The sequence below is a fragment of the Lytechinus pictus genome, chromosome 3, assembly GCF_037042905.1.
Source record: "Lytechinus pictus isolate F3 Inbred chromosome 3, Lp3.0, whole genome shotgun sequence".
In the NCBI taxonomy this organism is placed as follows: Eukaryota; Metazoa; Echinodermata; class Echinoidea; order Temnopleuroida; family Toxopneustidae; genus Lytechinus; species Lytechinus pictus.
Window position 1 is genome coordinate 8,492,544 of NC_087247.1, and position 20,437 is coordinate 8,512,980.

Sequence of the window (20,437 nt, forward strand, 5' to 3'; positions counted from 1 at the left end):
TAAGATTATCCCATTCTGAGCACTAGATAAAGATCTTGCTCCTGCTACTTCAAGCTTCTCATGAAGTGAGGGTTCAAATATCCCATCATAACCATGTGGAGTAAGATCAGCTTGCAATGATGTTAACTTCCCCTGTGCGTGTACCTCACTCAGAGGGGGTAGTGTCACTGTTCCTATCAAAGATACATTACAATGTAGGGGAGCTTGATGTTGACGATAATCAGCAAGGGGTATCTGAAGTCCAGGCATACTGAAGGAGGAAGTTGCTACAGATACCGTTGCCTCATGTCGAAGGAAAAAGTCCCAGCCGAGAATAAGGGGATGTGAAACATTCCGGGCAATGTAGAACTTGTGTTGAAGAGCCTTGTTACCCAGATGCAGGGAGGAGCAAACAGAACCTGTTATGTCCAGTGAATTCTCTGTAACAGAAGTAGCAGAAATTACTCCTTTCTGAATAGGACTTCTGTGAGGTGGAGGAATTGAATTAAAGAAGTCAGTACTCATTAACGATATGAATGACCCTGTATCTAGGTAGGCTAGAATATATGTCTTGTCAACAAGGACAGGGATATAAGGAGATGGATGGTTGATTTTGGGGCCTGTTGTTGTAGTCTGAGCTGACGACTGACCCTCATCATCAGCTAATGAAAGTTTTCCGATTGCCGGGAGAAGTGGACTCGACGAGGACTCTCGTCATGACGATAGGAAGTACGTTGCCCTGGATGTGTCTGCTCATACTTGTACCTCGAGTCATCATATCTAGAACGCCTGCCACTCTGGTCTCGAGGGCGTGTCTCATCATACATATATCTCGAGTCATCATAGTCAGGATGCCTTCCATTCCGATTTTGAGGGTATGTTTCCTCGTATCGGTACCTCGATTCACCATATCTCGAAGTAGGACGCCTTCCTGGGCTCGGCGAGCGTCGGCCAAAATCCCTTCTTGAAGGACGATAAGAACTCCCAGGACTTGGAGAACGATGGGTATATGGGCTTGGAGAACGACGGGTATATGGGCTTGATGAACGATGGGGATATGGGCTTGAAGAACGATGGGGATATGGGCTTGAAGAACGACGTCCCCCAAAAGTAGATCTAGGCCTGTATCTATCTGGCATACCACCATCCCGACTATTCTTTAGTTCCTTGACCTGCAAATCTATCCTGTCTATCTTTTCCATTAATTTGTCCAATAAGGCATCATGGTCTACACTGGCGACTTGCGGTTTGAAAGGAGCTTCAGTCGATGGAGGATGCTGCATAGGGCTTTGGTGCAATGCTCTTTCCATCCTTACTGCAATCTGTAACGCCTCCTCTATTGTCTTTGCACCATGCTCTCGAACCTTCAACTGAAGAAATGGGTCAAGACCTGCAATGAAGCGTCTTAGATTCTCTCCATTTCTTGCTCTCTCTTCATAATCCGGAAACGCCTCTAATACAAGTTTCTGAACAATTGCAGCATAAACTTCTAAGGGCTCCTCAGTTGCTCTGGGTCTAGCTGCTGCATTTGTCCTAAAAATGTCTAGAAAACCTTTTCTGGAGAAGACTTGAGATAGTCTTGATTTTGCTGCATCATAGTTATTTTTCACATCTGTGGGCATACCATCCCACAATGAGAATGCTGCGCCACCTAAACGGGTTGGGAGAAACACTTCTTTCTTCAGGCCAGAAGTCGACCCCGACGCATCTAAAGCGACTTCAAATCTCTTTACCCACTGTTGAAAATCAGCTTCATGTTCTCCTGTAAAAACTTCAGGGAGCTGCAGGCGAAACATCATGAAATAGTAACAGCGAGATTATAAGTAAAAGTAAAAGTCTCACCAGAGTAGATGACAATTAGTGTGAAGACATAAATCCTATTCCTATCTCTGCAGAAAATACAATGTTCCAGAGTAGAGGGATCCAATAAGTTTTCACAATGATGGAGTAAATCTACTAATCACTGTAAAAGTATCCACTGAAGTATATGCACAGTCACGGAGTATCCAATGATGCACGAAGTAGAGTGATTCCACAAAGTATCCAAAGTGATGAAGGGAGACAGCTACTAAAACATCCAAAATAATCACGATGAAGGGAGAAAATTATAAATGACCAGCAAGAAAACACTGTAGAACACTGTAGAACACCGCTGCTACCAGATGTAGGGTGGCTACTGGAGTTATAGAGTTAGGGTTCACTACACAGGTGTTAATGTTATATAAAACACAGAGAAGTCTCTCTATTCAAGGCTAGGGTGGAACTGCCCAAGAGCACGTGGCTCACTTTATTTCTGTCTCCTCTCCAAAATCATAGACATCGAATTAACATAATAATTAACCAATCAGCAATCAGTGTGTAGGCCCTATACTGTATAGTCAATGTGTGTGTAACAGAACATACAGAGAATCAATGAATTGAAGCATGTACCGGTAATCCAGGTCAACTCCATGTCTTAACAAAGAAGTGAAATTCACAAAGACTGAGCAGATGCATCTAACATTCCAACTTGTTTATAAAGAAAGTTCTCTGACCTATAGAATACTGAACTGCATCTATAACCTGTACATGAAAATATAAAGTTCTCTGAACTATGGAAATAAGGCTCTACACAAAGCATTGATTAGACCTCACTTGGAGTATGCTCATGCAGTATGGAGTCCATACTTAAAGAAACATATTCAAGCAATAGAAAATGTACAAAGAAGGGCCACTAAGTTGGTACCTGAAGTAAAGAACCTTCCATACGAACAAAGATTGATTCAACTAAAACTTCCTACATTAGCATATCGCCGTGCGCGAGGAGATATGATCGAAACATACAAGTTATTTCACAGGTATGACCAAGAGGTAGTGCCAGATTTGGGCCAGGTGCATGGGCCTACCAGAGGTCATGATAAGAAATTGTACATTCCGAGGTCAGTAACTGAGAAACGTAAGAATTCTTTTTACATAAGAATGAGGAAACCTTGGAATAGCCTAAGTAATGAATTAGTAAATGCACCCAGTGTCCACAGCTTCGAGAATGGACTGGATAAGTATTGGAAATGTGAACCTGTGAAGTACAAGTTTGACGCTGACCCACCAGGACATGATCCGGCCAACCTAAAGAGGAGACAGAATTTGGAACTGAATATAGAGTCTAATTAGACTGCGTTCAGAAGCATCCATAAGTAAGTATCCATAAGTAGTAAGTATCAGTTTCAATATTTTTTAAGGAAAGAAAGATAAGAAAACATTTCTTCCCTCATCCCATGCCTGAACGTACATCTGTATTTACTGGCAAGAAAAATGAGATAGAGAAAGGGTATCAAAGACACCGATTTAAAAAAGGGGGTAGTTTTGAAAGACTGGTCAATGATCAATCGCAGGGTCAAACATATTTAGGGTATATTTTTTTTAAGACAAGCCAAACGTGTTTAGGGTTGGTTTTTTCCCCAAGCTTTTGGCGGGGTCATATATGGCGACAACTTGTTTATGGACCAAAATGTGTAAATAAAGCCCGCGAAAAACTTGTTCAGTTAGTTATTTTGCACACAGAGAAAAACTCATTTAGGGGTGTTTGGAAATAATTTGGCCACGCGTGTGTACAGCAATACATTTGACTGCCACCCCCCCCCCGGGGGGTGCGTGTCCGGTGCGTGAAGCCGAATTAACGGAGACTGCGAATGTCAAATTGAAGAAAATGACCCGGAAAAATAAAATCTGCCCTTTGCTTATCCTTTAACTTCTCTTTCCTTTCCATTTTTTGAGTGTTTTTTGGGGGGGCGATCGATTGTCAGTTTTGTCACTACCTCTCCAGCCCAGCACCCCGCCTCCCCCCCCCCCCCCATAATTCTTCGATCGCTAGCTCATTACGCATGCGTGGTTTGTTCCAGAAGTTGTTTTGAATTTACTGCTGCCGCTGTAAAATCCGTCATAATTTATTTATATTGTGGACTTGATTGCAGAATATATCCATTAGTTGACATGTAGAGCAATATGTAAGTGATACTAGTCTTAAATGAGTTCTTCAAATCATGTTTTACCCCGAATCAATCGTCAATTTCAGGGATTAATTTGTCCGAAATCGCCGAGCGAGTGTGAGGCCACTGGCATCGGACGAAAAGGTCCAAGTTCCCCGGCCCAGCCACCGGTCGGATCGTAGTCGGTAGGGTACCGGTAGCCAGGCGGCTTCTAGAGAGTAAAAATCATTTACTAACGTAAGGTTACTCTCATACGAAGCCAGGGCTTCTATCTCATAGACCCACACAAAGCCAAAGGAAGCCAAAACCTGAAACTTTCACCCCCGAGATTTCTACTTTCCTTCTAAAAGATCTAGACCTAATATTAATAAATCAATGATGTATGTAGGCCTACATCACATGGGATAAAAGTAAAACTTCATTTCCGACATTTCTACGTTCTCGTTGTTATTTTTAAACAGGAATTCATCAAAAAAAATTAAAAAATATTGTGAAAAGACGGAAGAGACTTGCCCGATGTTTACGCCGCCATCTTGTTTCTTATTGTACTTCCCCAACGTTACGCGACGCTCGCGTTGGCTCCACTCACCAATGTTGGCCCGTACTGGCCGTACATATATAGCCAACGAACGTATTAGCAGTAACGTTAGATCTAAGTACATTCGGCGGTTAATACAATGATTTTATTGTCAAATCCATCATAAGAATGCTTATTCCACATTGAAGCTCTGTGATCTAATGAACCCCTCTTTCATGTCTTTGTGACAAAATAACGCAGCATTGTCGCCATTTACATAATTTAAATTGACTGCCAAATTCGATATTGTAAGCATAATTCATTAATATAGAAAACAAAGAATAAATCATACTCCCCTGGGCTGGGGCAATGGTTTTAATTCTTCTTTTTTTCTGACAAAAATATATGTAAATATTTTTTCTTTACGATATCAGCTTCAAGTCGGAGTCTGTCGGACCCTTCTTCGCATGTGAAATATTTTGGTCACTTGCAAATGGTATCGTATTACCGAATGCGTTTTCTGTGGGAAAAGTTGGGGAAACATCTAAATCACTGACAAGCTATTTTTTACAATAGTTTTTTTTATTTTTAGAATATAAAGATTTTGAAAATGTATTTTTGGCAACTTTTATCATCTTTTTATTCAAGTTACTTTCGGAAGGATGTGGCAGATTTTGAGCATATGACATTATTTTCTGACGCAAAATAATGTGTGTGATCGGTAATGCAAGGCCGGTCAGGTATACAACCACTCACGATATGCATGCCTTGGTGTGTATGATGGGAACCGGCCTAGTCCGAGTTGACCTGTCAAATAAGTCCAATAATTATGATTAACAGTTACCTCCACCATTACTGTGCATCTTTGTACTTCATTGTATTTGTATGCAAACTTTATTAGTTGAATAAAGAAGACAGAACTCAGAAGCTCAATTTTGGTACATTCTGGGAGAGGGACCTTATAATCAAATTCAAATTATGCATGACGCCACCTCAAATCAATTCTCTACATCCTTAGACTCTACTTCATGCTCAGGGAGACTATTCTATATTTACAGATTATTCTTCTTCTTCTTCTTCTTCTCTATAAGTACAGGCCACCGTCTGGCGTATTGTCGTACTGTGCGTATTGTCGTACTGTTCTCAAAGTAAAATAGTTCTTACGTGTATTCTAATTAGCACTAATCTTGAAGAAGATCTTAAAGAAGAACAACTTAAAACTTAAAGCTATACACTTTTTAACTGTGCCAAAAGCATGCTTTTAGTTGGATTTTCTTTAGTTTACCCAATAAAATAAAAACAAAATTATGTACATAAATCTGCATAATCCATGGCTTTGTACATGGTACAATTAAAACCTCTTTCAAAAATATGGGCCTTTGAGTTCCTTAGAAAAAAACTCCAGGCATTGAAGTGAGATTTTATTTTGTTAACTAATTTAACCAAGCTTCTCCTACAAACTCTTATATTATAGCACCATGGCTTTCCCCGGAGGCTCCTCTTTTGGACTTGGCTTCACAGGTCCTTCTTCAAACGGACTTCCCCTTCTCACTTCCACCGAGACCATGGGACAGCCTACAACTAGCCTAGGCCTTGGCCTGGACCAGAGACCCATCACGAATCTCAATCAGGAAACAGAACTGCAGAAGATGTTGACCGATGAAAGGATGAGAGGAGAGATGCACAAGACAAATTACCAGATGCTCAAGGCTGAACACACAAAGTGAGAGAATTATAATACAATTATGGGCCCGTCTTACAAAGAGTTGCGATTGATCCGATCAATCCCAACTATGGACGGCCAGCAACTCCAACATCTAAAATGCACCAATGTTCAAAATGCTTTCTAGATGTGACGTAAATTACATGAATTCATTGTTTTCTTGACAATTTGGTGTGTTCGCCTTTGTTTACAAAGGACATTTTGCAAATTTCCTGTAGAAAAAATTATGACACTGATGGATTTCCATAGAGTTACAATTGATTGGATCAATTATAACTCTTTGTAAGACAGGACCCTGATCTCACTTGTCTAGTTACAATTCATACTGTAGTAAGATATGAATTCTTTGGGTCTTTGCGGAAAAAAATTGCAATTAAAGTAACTCTTTTTGCAGTGGTCGCCAGCAGCTCCCCTTTCTCATAGAGCATCTCTGAAAAATATATATTGCACATAATTTAATGAATAACAATAATAAGTAGTGACTACGTATTTTACGTACACACAGAAAATCCAAGGAGATATATATTTCACAACAGATAGACCCCTTGACCATATTAATTCTCCTAGAAATTATCTATCTGGCCATATCATTATATGTACAAATTGAAAGTCGTTTTGTGGCCAGATAATCAAGTTACGAGTGATATCACATTTTTATCTTTGAATTTGAATAATATCTTAATGTGAATTTCAAATACGTCAGATTACATGATGATAATAGCCGGTTACAGAGGGAACTTGATCAGTTTACATCAGATTGTCAGATCATGGAGGAGAGACTTCAGGATGCAGTGAACAGAACTAACAGGGAGCTGGCAATCAAATGCGCTGAACTGGATGAATTCAGGGCTCAGGTATGGTTTGAAAGAATCTATTGGCTCGCTTTGATGTCTTTTAAATCATGAAGTTGCTAATCTAAAAGAAATGTCATATTATGAGAATTAGTGTTGTCTTTTTCATAAAAGAATAAAATATTTTGTTATTTCCCACTTCTGTATTTAGGTTAAATTTATGACTAGCATTAATGAAAATCATATCTAGAATTGATGAAGCAAGGTTATTCATTTATAAAGTCTTGTATAGTCAGTATTTGCTACAGATTAATTTATTCAAATGCTAAATCTGCTCAATTCAATATTTGGGGAAAAATTTATTGTAAACTGTGGCATTTAATATGTTCAATATTGTGTGATAAAAAAACAGTTGAATATAATTAATTGCATCAGTTTATAAAGAATGTTACTTGTTAGTACTATTGCTGACTACCTTGGGTGATTTCAAGTATGATGTTGAAATCTGGTGTTTGTGTTGCAAAAACGAAAGCCACAACAGTATAATTGAAATGAGGCTGGTGTTGGGATTGACCTCAAAAGATATGACGTATTTCCAGCAGTTCTTGTTGAGCGCTGGTGTTGATGATCTACATGTGAATTTCCCAATCACCAACTCCAAAAACAGGTTCCAGATCGTGAAGACCGCCTCTCCTGCCCTATTTTTACATTTGATACTGACTTTAACCAGGCTAACCTGGTTAGGTGGTCTGGCATTTAAGAAATGCAAACTATATTCTGTTTTTGTATTTTTTCTCTCTCTTTTTACTATAGGCTCTTACACCAGACAAGTTGGAGCTGATCAAACTGAAAGTAGCCGAAGATCTTGAGCAACCGTTCCGAGAACGTTTCACCGAGCTGGAGCAAGATGTTGAGCATTACAGGAGTGAATTCAACAAGCTGCGTTATGAACATTCGTTCTTGAAGTCAGAGTATGAACATGAACAAGCAGAGCAAAAGAGAGTGGTAGAAGAAATTAAGATGCAGTATGAAACAGAGGTATGTTTGGATCAATGCAACAGTTCAAATTCAAAATTCAAATTCAAATTTATTTATTCAAATTCAAATTTATTTATTTCACTTCCATCAAACAAAAACAAATTGAATACCATATATAAACATAAATATTTGTATCCGTTGCAAACAAAATTAATGATACATATGTTGTGAAAAAACACTTAGACAATTTCGGCAACACATTGTAGGTTTTAAATATGTATACTAATTTTTCAATTAAATTAAGATGGAAATGGGGGGACCCACTAAAAAGCAATGCTTGTACAATGTGGGCCCCTCAAAAAATAGATAACACAACAAAAAACAAAATAACAAAGTATAAATACAGATAATCAAATGAGAAAAAAATAAATACATGAGGGAAATACAAAATAAATACAAAGTTATCAGAAATATATAGTTTGATAAAGGACAAAACAACCCATCCTATAAATATCCACCCTTCCCCACCCCACCCCCCCCCCAAAAAAAAAAAGAGAAGAGAAAAGGGGAGAATGCCCTGAGAAGATGGATGGGTGCTGCTGTACGTAGATAGAACACATGCCGTCGTGGACTCAAGCAAACTGGATTCAATGATGTGTATAAAAGGAGAAAAATATAAAATAACCTGAAAAGAATATAATGCACGAAGAATGTGATTGATGCCGAAAACAAATAACCGGTTGGAAGGCGGATAAGCGGACAGGAGAGGAGAGGAGAAAATAGAGAGGATAGACACAATGTATGAGGTTCAATAATGAGCACATCTGAGAAGGACTTGTGTCAGATTTTTATTTATTTTTTATAAAAAAAGGATAACAATTATTTTATGTTTTAATTGTATTCTTTAAAGTAATAATGATGACTTGACAGAGATGATGAATTAAACTTAACTTGGGAGTATATTATAAGGTTTTAATAGAGAAAATTTTAATTTAGTCTTAAAAGAGTTCAAAGATTTTGCATTTGTTATATCATTATGAAGTGAGTTCCATAACTTCGGTCCATCATATATAAATGTGTTCTGAGCCCGCAAAGTTCTTAAAAGTGGTAAATGAAATTCACCCAATCGCCTTGTTGGATAGTTGTGAATGGATTGATTTTTTGGAAACATTGAATTAAATACATTTGGGAGGTTGTTGTTGTTATAGTTATACATAACCTGACCGAGATTAAACAAATATAAGTCTTTAATTTTCAATATTTTATGTTTAAAAAATAATGGGTCAGTATGAGACAAATATGCCGTGTGACATATAATACGTAGAGACTTCTTTTGTAATAGGAGTAATTTGTCTAAGAGTGTTTGTTGTGTATTACCCCACGCTAAAATTCCATAATTTAAATAAGGCAATATAAGGGATGAATATAATGTAAGCAGGGACGATAATGGTAAACAAAATTTAAGCTTGTTAATTATACCAATGTTGTGTGAAATAGTTTTACATATGTTATCTATGTGAAATTTCCATGAGAGCTTATTATCGACTGTTATTCCAAGAAACTTAATATGGGATACATTTTCCAAGGGAGTTCCATCTAAAATAATATCAACAGGAAGTGTATTTATAGAGTTGCTAAACAACATATATTTTGTTTTTTGAAGATTTAGTGACAATTTATTTGCTCTTAGCCATTCAGTGCAGTTCCATTGCACAAGTGGATTGTGCTATGGGGATGGGGTAAATTGCCAGTGCATCTACTGTCAACTCGTCCACTCACCACATGGTCTACTTTCATTTAGTCTAATGCCAGTTTCGTCTAACAACCATTTGGTCCGATCATCATTTCATTTAATCACTATTTTGTCTGTGACCATTTCGTCTCATAACCAGTTGGTCTAATATCCATTTCATTTTCATTCATTTTGCACAATTAAACACTTAGTCCAATTAGACCAAATGGTATATGAATTTAACGGCTATTGGACCAACTGGTTATTAGATGGAATGGCATTAGACTAAATGAAGGTAGACCATGTGGTGAGTGGACAAACTGATGGTAGACCAAATGATAGTAGACGAGTTGGCAATTGGACGATTGGCATTAGACGAATTGGAAATAAACCTGGGGTGGTATATGGAAATATTACATTTTCCCTCATGGAAATAAGCTACTTTAGAAATTTGTACTGGAAAATTTTCTCAATGTAGCTCTGAAACGAGATCAAGGAAGTTTAATTCCAGGCATTTTTATGTGGTAATGGCAATTAATTCTAAAAGTATTCAAATTGCTTTAATGAAACAAGAGATTTAGAATAGGAGAAGGAAGTAATAGATATTGATATCACATTTTTTAATGTTAGCATATAGATTTTTTTTGCATTGTTTAGCCAAAGGTTTATGATATGTTAACATATATGAACATTCATCTCATAAGAACAAGTAGAGTATAAGAGACTAATAGATGAAATGAAAATGCAATTTGATACAGTTATGTTTGTATTTTTTCAATACAATATGAAAACATGTATTATAAATGTATATCGGAATATGCCATGTGGACTATGTATAGTGAACTAGCGTAATATCTTATCTTTCCCTAAATGAAATAAGAGGGGTTTATTTTTTGGGGGTAAATATTAATGTGGAGTCCTCCTAGTCTTGAAACTGAACAAGCAAGTTCAATCCCCACAGTTCAATAATAACAGTTAGAAATGAAAATTCATTATTCTTTGTAATCTTGTTTGTTCACAATTCTTTCATTACAACTTTGAGCTTGTTGACTGTTGAGCATGCATTTAGAAATTCAGAAGTGATACGATCGAGTGTTATTTTTCTCTTTTCTGTCTTGTGTTCATGTATCCCTGTGTTATCTATAGATAAAGAATCTTCATAGAGACAACGAAGCTATTGTAGCCAAGTACAGCCAGGAGAACTCGCATGACAGCGATAAGGTCAGAACTCTGTACAGGGACAATGCACAACTCAACCTCAAGGTCAAAGGTCAGTATAAACTCAACAATTGTTTTGTGAAACAATTCCTCTTCGATTTTTTATAGAGCTGTTTTAGCTATTTTATTTAATTCTCCTTTGTTGGAAAATTATGAAAATGTAATTTTCATTTCTGATCATCCTGAATTGTGACCAAAAAAAAAGTGGTTACTGAAAAGTGTTGTGGATGATTTTATGCAACAACTTGATCTTTACGATCTCACTTCCTGTGTTTGTTGTAGGTCTCCTCACAGAATTGGATGAGATAAGAGCTCAGAGGGAGCAGTCGGGTCTTCAGTCAGATCATGTATCAAGGTTACAAGCCAGACAACTATCAGAACATGCTACAACTATCAAGGCTCTTCAGGTGAGTGTATGGAGAGGGTATTTCTTAGTAAGGGTCCATTAGATGAGATAAGAGCTCAGGGAGAGCAGTCGGGTCTACAGTCAGATCATGTATCAAGGTTACAAGCCAGACAACTATCAGAACATGCTACAACTATCAAGGCTCTTCAGGTGGGTGTATGGAGAGGGTATTCTTAGTAAGGGTCCATTAGATGAGATAAGAGCTCAGAGAGAGCAGTCAGGTCTACAGTCAGACCATGTATCAAGGTTACAAGCTAGACAATTATCAGAACATGCTACAGCTATCAAGGCTCTTCAGGTGAGTGTATGGAGAGGGTATTCTTAGTAAGGGTCCATTAGATGAGATAAGAGCTCAGAGAGAGCAGTCAGGTCTACAGTCAGACCATGTATCAAGGTTACAAGCTAGACAATTATCAGAACATGCTACAGCTATCAAGGCTCTTCAGGTGAGTGTATGGAGAGGGTATTCTTAGTAAGGGTCCATTAGATGAGATAAGACCTCAGAGAGTGAGCAGTCAGGTCTACAGTCAGACCATGTATCAAGGTTACAAGCCAGACAACTATCAGAACATGCTACAACTATCAAGGCTCTTCAGGTGAGTGTATGGAGAGATTTCTTTCAGTAATGGTTTATGAGATTAGATAAGAGCTCAGAGAGAGCAGTCGGGTCTTCAGTCAGATCATGTATCAAGGTTACAAGGTAGACAACTATCAAGGCTCTTCAGGTGGGTATATGGAGAGATTTCTTTGAGTAATGGTTTATTAGATGAGATAAGAGCTCAGAGAGAGCAGTCAGGTCTACAGTCAGACCTTGTATCAAGGTTACAAGCTAGACAATTATCAGAACATGCTACAACTATCAAGGCTCTTCAGGTGAGTGTATTGAGAGGGTATTCTTAGTAAGGGTCCATTAGATGAGATAAGAGCTCAGAGAGAACAGTCAGGTCTTCAGTCAGATCATGTATCAAGGTTACAAGCCAGACAACTATCAGAACATGCTACAACTATCAAGGCTCTTCAGGTGAGTGTATGGAGAGGGTATTCTTAGTAAGGGTCCATTAGATGAGATAAGAGCTCAGAGAGAGCAGTCAGGTCTACAGTCAGACCATGTATCAAGGTTACAAGCTAGACAATTATCAGAACATGCTACAGCTATCAAGGCTCTTCAGGTGAGTGTATGGAGAGGGTATTCTTAGTAAGGGTCCATTAGATGAGATAAGAGCTCAGAGAGAGCAGTCAGGTCTACAGTCAGACCATGTATCAAGGTTACAAGCTAGACAATTATCAGAACATGCTACAACTATCAAGGCACTTCAGGTGAGTGTATTGAGAGGGTATTCTTAGTAAGGGTCCATTAGATGAGAAAAGAGCTCAGAGAGAGCAGTCGGGTCTTCAGTCAGACCATGTATCAAGGTTCCAAGCCAGACAACTATCAGAACATGCTATAACTATCAAGGCTCTTCAGGTGAGTGTATTGAGAGGGTACTTTTTAGTAAGGGTCCATTAGATGAGATAAGAGATAAGAGATAAGAACATGCTACAACTATCAAGTGTATGGAGAGGGTATTCTTTAATTCAGTGTGTAGTAGATTGGATGCAAACTCAGAAAGATTTGTCGTTATTGGTAGTATTAGTAGTATTATTATTATCTATTTATTCGGTCATAAAAACACATTGATTGTACAATATAAATACAAAAATACAATTTGAATTATTAAACTTATATAAGTAAAATGACAGAAAGAAAAAGAGGGTAAGAAAAGATAGTTTTCCATCGGCCAGGGCTAAAAAAAGTAAGATTCAATTCAGAGGGGGGTATCATTTTTTAATACTAAAAGTTTATTCTTGCTGAAACAAATGAAATTTGTGAATTTTAGTAAAAACAAAAATAAATTGTGCCTTGATATAGATTCACGTTAAACACCCAAGTTGTGTTGCTTGCATTCCAGAGTGAGAAGGAGTCGCTCCAGCTCCACATGGAGCAGCTGACCAAGGAGCTAGGGATCTCTCAGGACACACATCGGAGCCTTACCACCAAGACCCACGATCTGGAGAAACAGACCATGGAGCTGCGGAACCGCATGGAGGAGACCCTACACCGACACAAGATGGAGATGACAGATCTCAAGATGGCTGCCATGAAGACTAAGGGGGAGCTGGAGAGGGAAAAGGATGGACTTGTCAATGAACTGGAAGGCAAGCATCCACTTGCATACAATTTTATAGTTTTGATAAAAATTATTGAGGTCTTATATAAAAAAGTTTGGAATTTGTAGAAATTAGAAGATCTATTTTACTTCTCTTTGTTTTGTTTTTTAATGTGTTTGTCTCCTGAAGGCGGAGGTGCTATCACCTGTGATATGATATTAATCAAGAGGGCATTTCTTGACAGTGCTGTTCATTGTCATTGTATATACTTTCACTCATAGTGAATGATAATTTGAGTAAACTGGCTTGTATGTAACTTGTTTGCTAAAAATAGAATTGTGCACGTTAGTATCAGTTCAGAGGTCCGTTGCAGAAAGAGTTGCGTTTAAACGCAAGTCAGAAAATAAATCGCAAGTTCCAAATGGGCTCTGTTGATTGGTTGAAAATCAAGTTGCGCATAATTTTTAGAGTTGCGATTGATTGCAACTCCTTCTGCAACCGGCCCCAGATCAAAACACAGCATAATTATGGTTTTCTTGCATATAAATTTAGTGATCCATTCAGCTCGAAAAATGAAATTCAACAGTATTTCAAATTTTAACAAATATGAAAAGTTCCTAAGAAGTGTAGGACACTTGTTTATTTGTTTGATCCATTGTTTCACACGACGGGCGCCAGGTTATCAATTCCTAATAAACAAAGTCCAGGTTTTAAAAGGAAATGTATTCGTGTGGAATTTCAGACCTGAGGCAGAGGAAAAAATCCTCAAACATGTATTTAACATCATTGAATGTGTAAATCTCTTTCTGCTTCATTTTGAAGGTCTGAAAGGCAAACATGAGGTACTAGAGAAGTCGCTTGAGGTCCAGACTAACGCCATTGCTGACAAAGAGAGAGAGGTGGCTAGAAAAATACAATCAGTCAGGGAAGAAGAATGGGACAGGATTAACAAACTGGAAGAAGAAAAGTAAGCAACACTTACCAGCTACTCATATGAAACTATTGAAGAAAACATGTTATATTTCTTGTTTATATTGGTATAATTTCTTGTTTATATTGGTGTAATTTCACACGAGCAGCTGCAAGGAAGATTTTTATCAAGTAATTTCAAGACACCATAAGTATGAGAATGGATAAAAGAACAGAAAGTGCATTAAATGCTGTAATAAAGGATTAAGCTTTGATTTATTTTAAATACATTGTACATAATTCTGTTTAATTTATAACTGCCATGTACTTTTAAACAATCATGCCCATCATTGAAGTGAATGCCTTATAAATTAGGTTTGTTGATGTTCCTAATGGCCCATATTCTGAACTCTGGTTTAAAGTAGACCATGGTCTAATTCTGTGCTAAAATGATGGGAAGCCAAACATGTCAAAATTTGTTCACATGGTATGTTTCTTAAGTTTACTGTGCTCTTTCGTAATTCTTTAATGGTGAAGACAATATATCTTATTTAATCTTCCCAGACAATTAACAATAATTTGAGAGTCAAATGAGATGATACTATGACACTCTCTGTTAGAAATTTATGTCACAATTGGCTATCCAAACCACAACTTTAGACCAGAATACTGGCCAATGAAACTTAAAACATTCCTTTATGAATATGCCTTTCATTTCAGGTTAGAATTAGAAGGTCGACTACAGGAAGTTGAGAGATTAAAGATCGATGAAGAATCGCAGAGATATGCAGAGAGAGAAAATGGGCAAGAGAGAATCCGAGAAGCTGAGAAACGATGTGAACAAGCTGAACGAGAACTACAGCTTACAAAGTAAGTAGCCATAATTTTCATAGGCACATAATTCAATTTGGAGAAAAAAAATGTCATTAAATGACTTCTATCAATTTTGCATAAGTAAATCATGAAAACCCAATAAAAACTATAACAAAAAATTGCATAAGTTTCCATCATTTTACACAATTCTAAAAATGAAAGAATGTAAGCTATTGATTCAAATAGTTTGTTATGTAATGCCCTGGTTGACACATATCACTTATTATTGACATGACCTTTTTTTAGGTATTACTCCAATTTTTTATCTCATTTTCTCAATAATCATCATATGAAAACTTCCTTTAAATCAAAGAAAGAACATTGGAATGATATTGTTATTTATTTGTTCCACATTGAGTACGGGGATTGTTACTTGAAAAAAATGGTATTTACAGTCCAATCAATATCTTTAGATGTTGCCTATGACCAAGATAATATTAATTACAATGTAAAACGATTACCAACACAAAGTATAAAGCTCTATATAAATGTAACAATTATAACTATTATTATTAGAAAAAATGAAAATACTGATTCATTGTGTGTATAGTGTAATGAACAATTGCACAGTCACAATACATAATATGTGTGGAGAAAAAAAATTAAGTCGAAATAAAGTATATGAAATTTCACCAAAAAGCAGGGAAAAGAATATTCAATTATCTCGCTCTTTTGTTTGAATTGTAGAACCAAGTTAGAGCATCACAATACAATGATGAAGGACCTTGAGCACGAGCAAACCGTCAGCACACAGATGAGAGAGAAATGTGCAAGGTTAAAGGCTGAATTACAGGACACACAGGCAGCAGAGCAGGACCTCATGATGGAAAATGATAATATCAAAGGTATAAACCAGGGCCACGTCTTACAAAGAGTTGCGATTGATCCGATCAATCACAACTATGGACAGCCAGCAATGTCAACATCTATTATGCATGTTTGTTCAAAATATTTTCTAACTATGATGTATTTTCATGCATTCATTGTTTTCTTGAAAATTCACTGTGCTGCTCTTTGTTTACAAAGGAAATTGTGCAAATTTCCTGAAGAAAAAATTATGACACTGATGGATTTCCATAGAGTTACGATTGATTTGATCAATCGTAACTCTTTGTAAATGGAAATCCATCAGTGTCATAATTTTTTCTACAGGAAATTTGAACAATGTCCTTTGTAAACAAAGAGCAGCACAGTGAATTTTCAAGAAAACAATGAATGCATGAATATACATCATAGTTAGAAAATATTTTGAACAAACATGCATAATAGATGTTGACATTGCTGGCTGTCCATAGTTGTGATTGATTGGATCAATTGCAACTCTTTGTAAGACGGGACCCTGCTCTTTTGTTACATGGTATGAATTGTTAATTAAACAATATATTTTCTTGTTATCAAGCAGTCTGTATTGAAATCAGTATAAGCATGTGTGACTGCCTGTACAAACAATATACTGTTTTAAAAGCTAGTGCTTGTACCAGCTATCAGTGATTACACTTCAGAGCAAATTTTTTGGTATCAAACGTTTGTTTTGTGCACCAAGTAGTATCTTACATTTTTGCTTATAAATCCAAGCAAATTCCTCAGAAAAGTTTAGCTCAAGCAATCTCTTTACTAGTATTTGTATGCATTCAATCCAATATTACTTTGTATTGAGCTATAGCAGATACAGATTACCAAATTGAAAGTGAAAAATGAAAATCCATATTTGATTGTTTGAAATAGAAATATTCTGAAAATTCATTTTGCCCATTTGATCGTGGGCCCGGCAGCCATTTTGCAGTTCCAGATTGATGAGGCTCTATCCCTTAAATGTTGATCGCAAAAAAGGGGAGCAGCAACTCCCATCTTTTTACGTCTTTTAGTCTGACACGGCCGGGGTTTGAACTCCCGACCTCCCGGTTGTGAGACGGACGCTCTACCAACTGAGTCAACACACTGAATCAAAAATCAAGATATTTTGAGAGCCAGTGCTTGTTATTTTCATTTCAGACTTTTTGATATATGTATTCATCTTTTATTTCATAATATTTATGATTTACAGCATCTTTGGAGATGTATCAGAATGAGCTAGTCTTGGCCAAGGCCGCAATAGAAAAAGAGGCAGAGCTGTCCAATCAGAGGCTGTCCCAGCACAAGATGACGTGGCTAGATGAGAAGACACAGCTTGAACGAAGACTAGATGATCTGGAAGGTCAGGCCAGGCAAGCTCAGAAGCAGAGAGATGAAACCACCAATGCCCATGCAAAGGTACGTGAAAATCTCATCCAGAATCCAATGATTTATTTGACGTGATCTGTTTGGGTGATAAAACCTTGTTGATCTAAAAAATGTTGGGGTTTTTTTTGGTATGAGACAACATGTCAGCTGTAACACAGTATTCAATGGGTTATTCTTGAACAATATACAACCTGAGTCTGACATGACATTACTTGATAGATTGTGTAGTCCTTAAAAAAAGAGAATACCGTCCCAAAGATTGAGATACAAGGAAATTCTTTTCATACCAGGGACATATTTCCAGCGTGTTTCTTTTTTCTAGATGTTATATTTTATTTACATTACAACTTATGAAGGTAGTATTTTGAAGTTTACTATTTGAAGGGTAATTTCCTAGGAAGCATTTTTTTTTTTGACTGCCTGTTCTGAGTTTTTTTTTTTTTTTTTAAACAAATGCACACCTAGTTACCAATAATGCATATAGCATTTCCATTTATTTGAAAGCAGGATAAAAGAGCATTGTAGATTAAATGCCTTGCTCACGGGCATAGGTGCCGCGGCCGGGGATCAAACCCGGAACTTTCCATGTATAGCTAGGGGCCTTAGACTACTCGGCCACGGCACCTCTGAGTTACATAGTTGCCTCTTTTCTTTGAAATTCATTAAGACATGAAATTTAAATATACTTGTTAGAGGGGCATCATGCTACCAAGTCTAGAATGTATTATTTGTCCAGTGCAGTTCTGAGGAGTTTTTACATAATTTTATATAGTTGAAGATTAATTATTTGTTTAAATGTGCATGTAACTGGCATTTACTGATATTCGTTGCCAATTTTGTCATACATGCTTGAGAAAACAAACTCTTGGAAAATTTAACTTGTAGAATGCAACCATCAAATTAGATTCTTGTGGTCAAAGTTCACCTAAAAATTTTGAAATATAATGTTTGGCATATGTGTGTACTAGACTGTATAGATATACTGTGTACATTTTTTTAATTGCATGACACAATGATAAAAATGGCATCAAATTATCAACCACAATCAAACGGATTGAAATCTTACTTTTTTATTTGTTATTGCTTGGCAATATGAATCATTTGGAACTTTAAATAGAGGATTTTATGCTATTTAGGATTAATGTGCTTCATCTTTTTATACTATTCTTTTTTTCTTGTTTACTTATAATATATTTGTTACCTTATTATAATTCATTACCATGTAGAGAAAGCAGAAGTATCAGAAAGTCGTCAACAAGCTTCAAGATAAAATGCAACTTCTGGAGGCAAAAAATGAAGAACTGGAATTGGAGAAACAAGCCTTGAAGTAAGAATTTCACATTTCAATTCAGATATATTCCTCTTTGTAAAGTATAAAGACACAATTTTGAATGTCACAAGACAATGAAATCCATAACGATAGAAGCATACAACGTACATTTATATAATATTTATAAACTTTAACCTGATTTTCAAATAAAGAAAGAAAGGTATGTCATTGAATAAAAGCCCTCGTTGAATTAACAAAAGTTTGTTAGTATGCATAGGCCCCATTGCATAAAAGTTACTATCATAAACTGGGTTCCAAAAGAAACATATCAAACTTCACAAGCGCACTACACAAATTACACTCGAGGGCGTAACAGGGATCGGTGGCCAGGGGGGCAAGAGCCGAAATTTCCCGGTCATATCATGGTATGATAATGTAATGATATGGTAATGGCGTAATGAGGCAAAAATCTTGAGGGGGCGAGATTTGGCGTATCGGGCAGATTTTTTTTTTTTTTTAAGTTGCAAGCAAGAAATTTGACATTTTTATTGCAAAAATCAAATTTCTGGAACCAATTGATTTGAGGGGCTACAGCCTCTTTGTTGTTAAATCAATCTCTTAATTATTGACATGTGCTTAGTAAAGATTACTGGAGCTAGCCTATGTCAAAATTTTGTTAATTTTGACTGAGTAGAATTTGTGTAGTGCACTTGCAAAGTTTGATAAGTTTCTTTTGGAACCCAGTTTAGTAATTTTGCCATCCAATGGTGACTACCACTGAAGTAATGCTCAACAACCAATCAACATCAATGATTCCGCGAAAGATACCACCATTGGATGGCAAAATTACCATGATGGTATTCTTTATACAATGGGGCCCTGATTGCATGGTCTATAGTTTCAGTTAACAGCATGAACAATCATTTGTCCAGCTAGTTCGCAAGTATGAAAGGAAAATTTGTTTTCATGCTTCATGAGTTAAAAAATATATTCTAATTGATCCAATCAATCGTAACTCTATGGAAATCTATCAGTGTCATAATTTTTTCTCCAGGAAATTTGCAAAATGTCCTTTGTAAACAAAGGAGACCACACCAAATTGTCAAGAAATCAATTAATTTATGGACATACATTCATATCTAGAAATTTTTTTGAACAAACATGCATTTTATATATTGACTTTGCTGGCTTTCCATAGTTTCGATTGATCGGATCAATCGCAACTCTTTGTAAGACGGGCCCCTGATATCATATGGATCATTACTTTGCATGCCTTATGATGATTGTAATTGTTGATATCGATACAAGCATTCATTTTTTTTATAGAAACACAAAGTTCTATACATGCAAGATATTGCAAGCTCTGAGGTTATGATAAAAATGCAAGTTCCAAAACTGCCGAGACATGAAGCATGAAATACATTGCATTGTATCTCAATAAATTTTAATTGTCAACATGGTTGTCATAAAACTGTATTAGATTTTGGTTTTGTCTACAAAGGGAGAATTGATAAGCTTTTGTGTGGTGAATTATACATATTCCATAACTGAGATTGATTAAGATTAGAATTGCAGGGTGCTACATAAGCACTTGCCCAATTGCCCGGGGCAAGTAAAAGTTAGAGTCGGACAAGTGTTTTGAAGTAAAGACCAAAACTACTTGCCCGAATTGGGCAAGCAAAATTCACACAGAAGAAAGCAAAATTCT

The 20,437-nt window shown here is 36.7% G+C and overlaps 1 protein-coding gene across 4 annotated transcripts in view; it reads left to right on the top strand.

Annotated features, from left to right (window-relative positions):
- Positions 1-2,770: 2,770 nt before the first annotated feature.
- The window catches only part of LOC129257880 (centrosomal protein of 83 kDa-like), a 30,555-nt gene continuing 12,888 nt past the window's right edge, over positions 2,771-20,437 (top strand). For 2 of the 4 annotated variants that reach the window (XM_064096294.1, XM_064096296.1), the window contains exons 1-12: positions 2,771-3,152; positions 5,936-6,184; positions 6,888-7,038; positions 7,789-8,013; positions 10,832-10,955; positions 11,186-11,310; positions 13,259-13,505; positions 14,280-14,424; positions 15,087-15,236; positions 15,927-16,084; positions 17,284-17,489; positions 18,686-18,786. In XM_064096294.1, coding sequence (XP_063952364.1) covers positions 5,940-6,184; positions 6,888-7,038; positions 7,789-8,013; positions 10,832-10,955; positions 11,186-11,310; positions 13,259-13,505; positions 14,280-14,424; positions 15,087-15,236; positions 15,927-16,084; positions 17,284-17,489; positions 18,686-18,786 — 1,877 coding nt within the window. In that variant the 5' untranslated portion in view covers positions 2,771-3,152; positions 5,936-5,939. Of the gene's footprint in view, positions 3,153-3,816; positions 3,963-5,935; positions 6,185-6,887; positions 7,039-7,788; positions 8,014-10,831; positions 10,956-11,185; positions 11,311-13,258; positions 13,506-14,279; positions 14,425-15,086; positions 15,237-15,926; positions 16,085-17,283; positions 17,490-18,685; positions 18,787-20,437 lie in introns of those variants that run through there. The other 2 variants (XM_064096293.1, XM_064096295.1) reach the window with 2 other exon arrangements.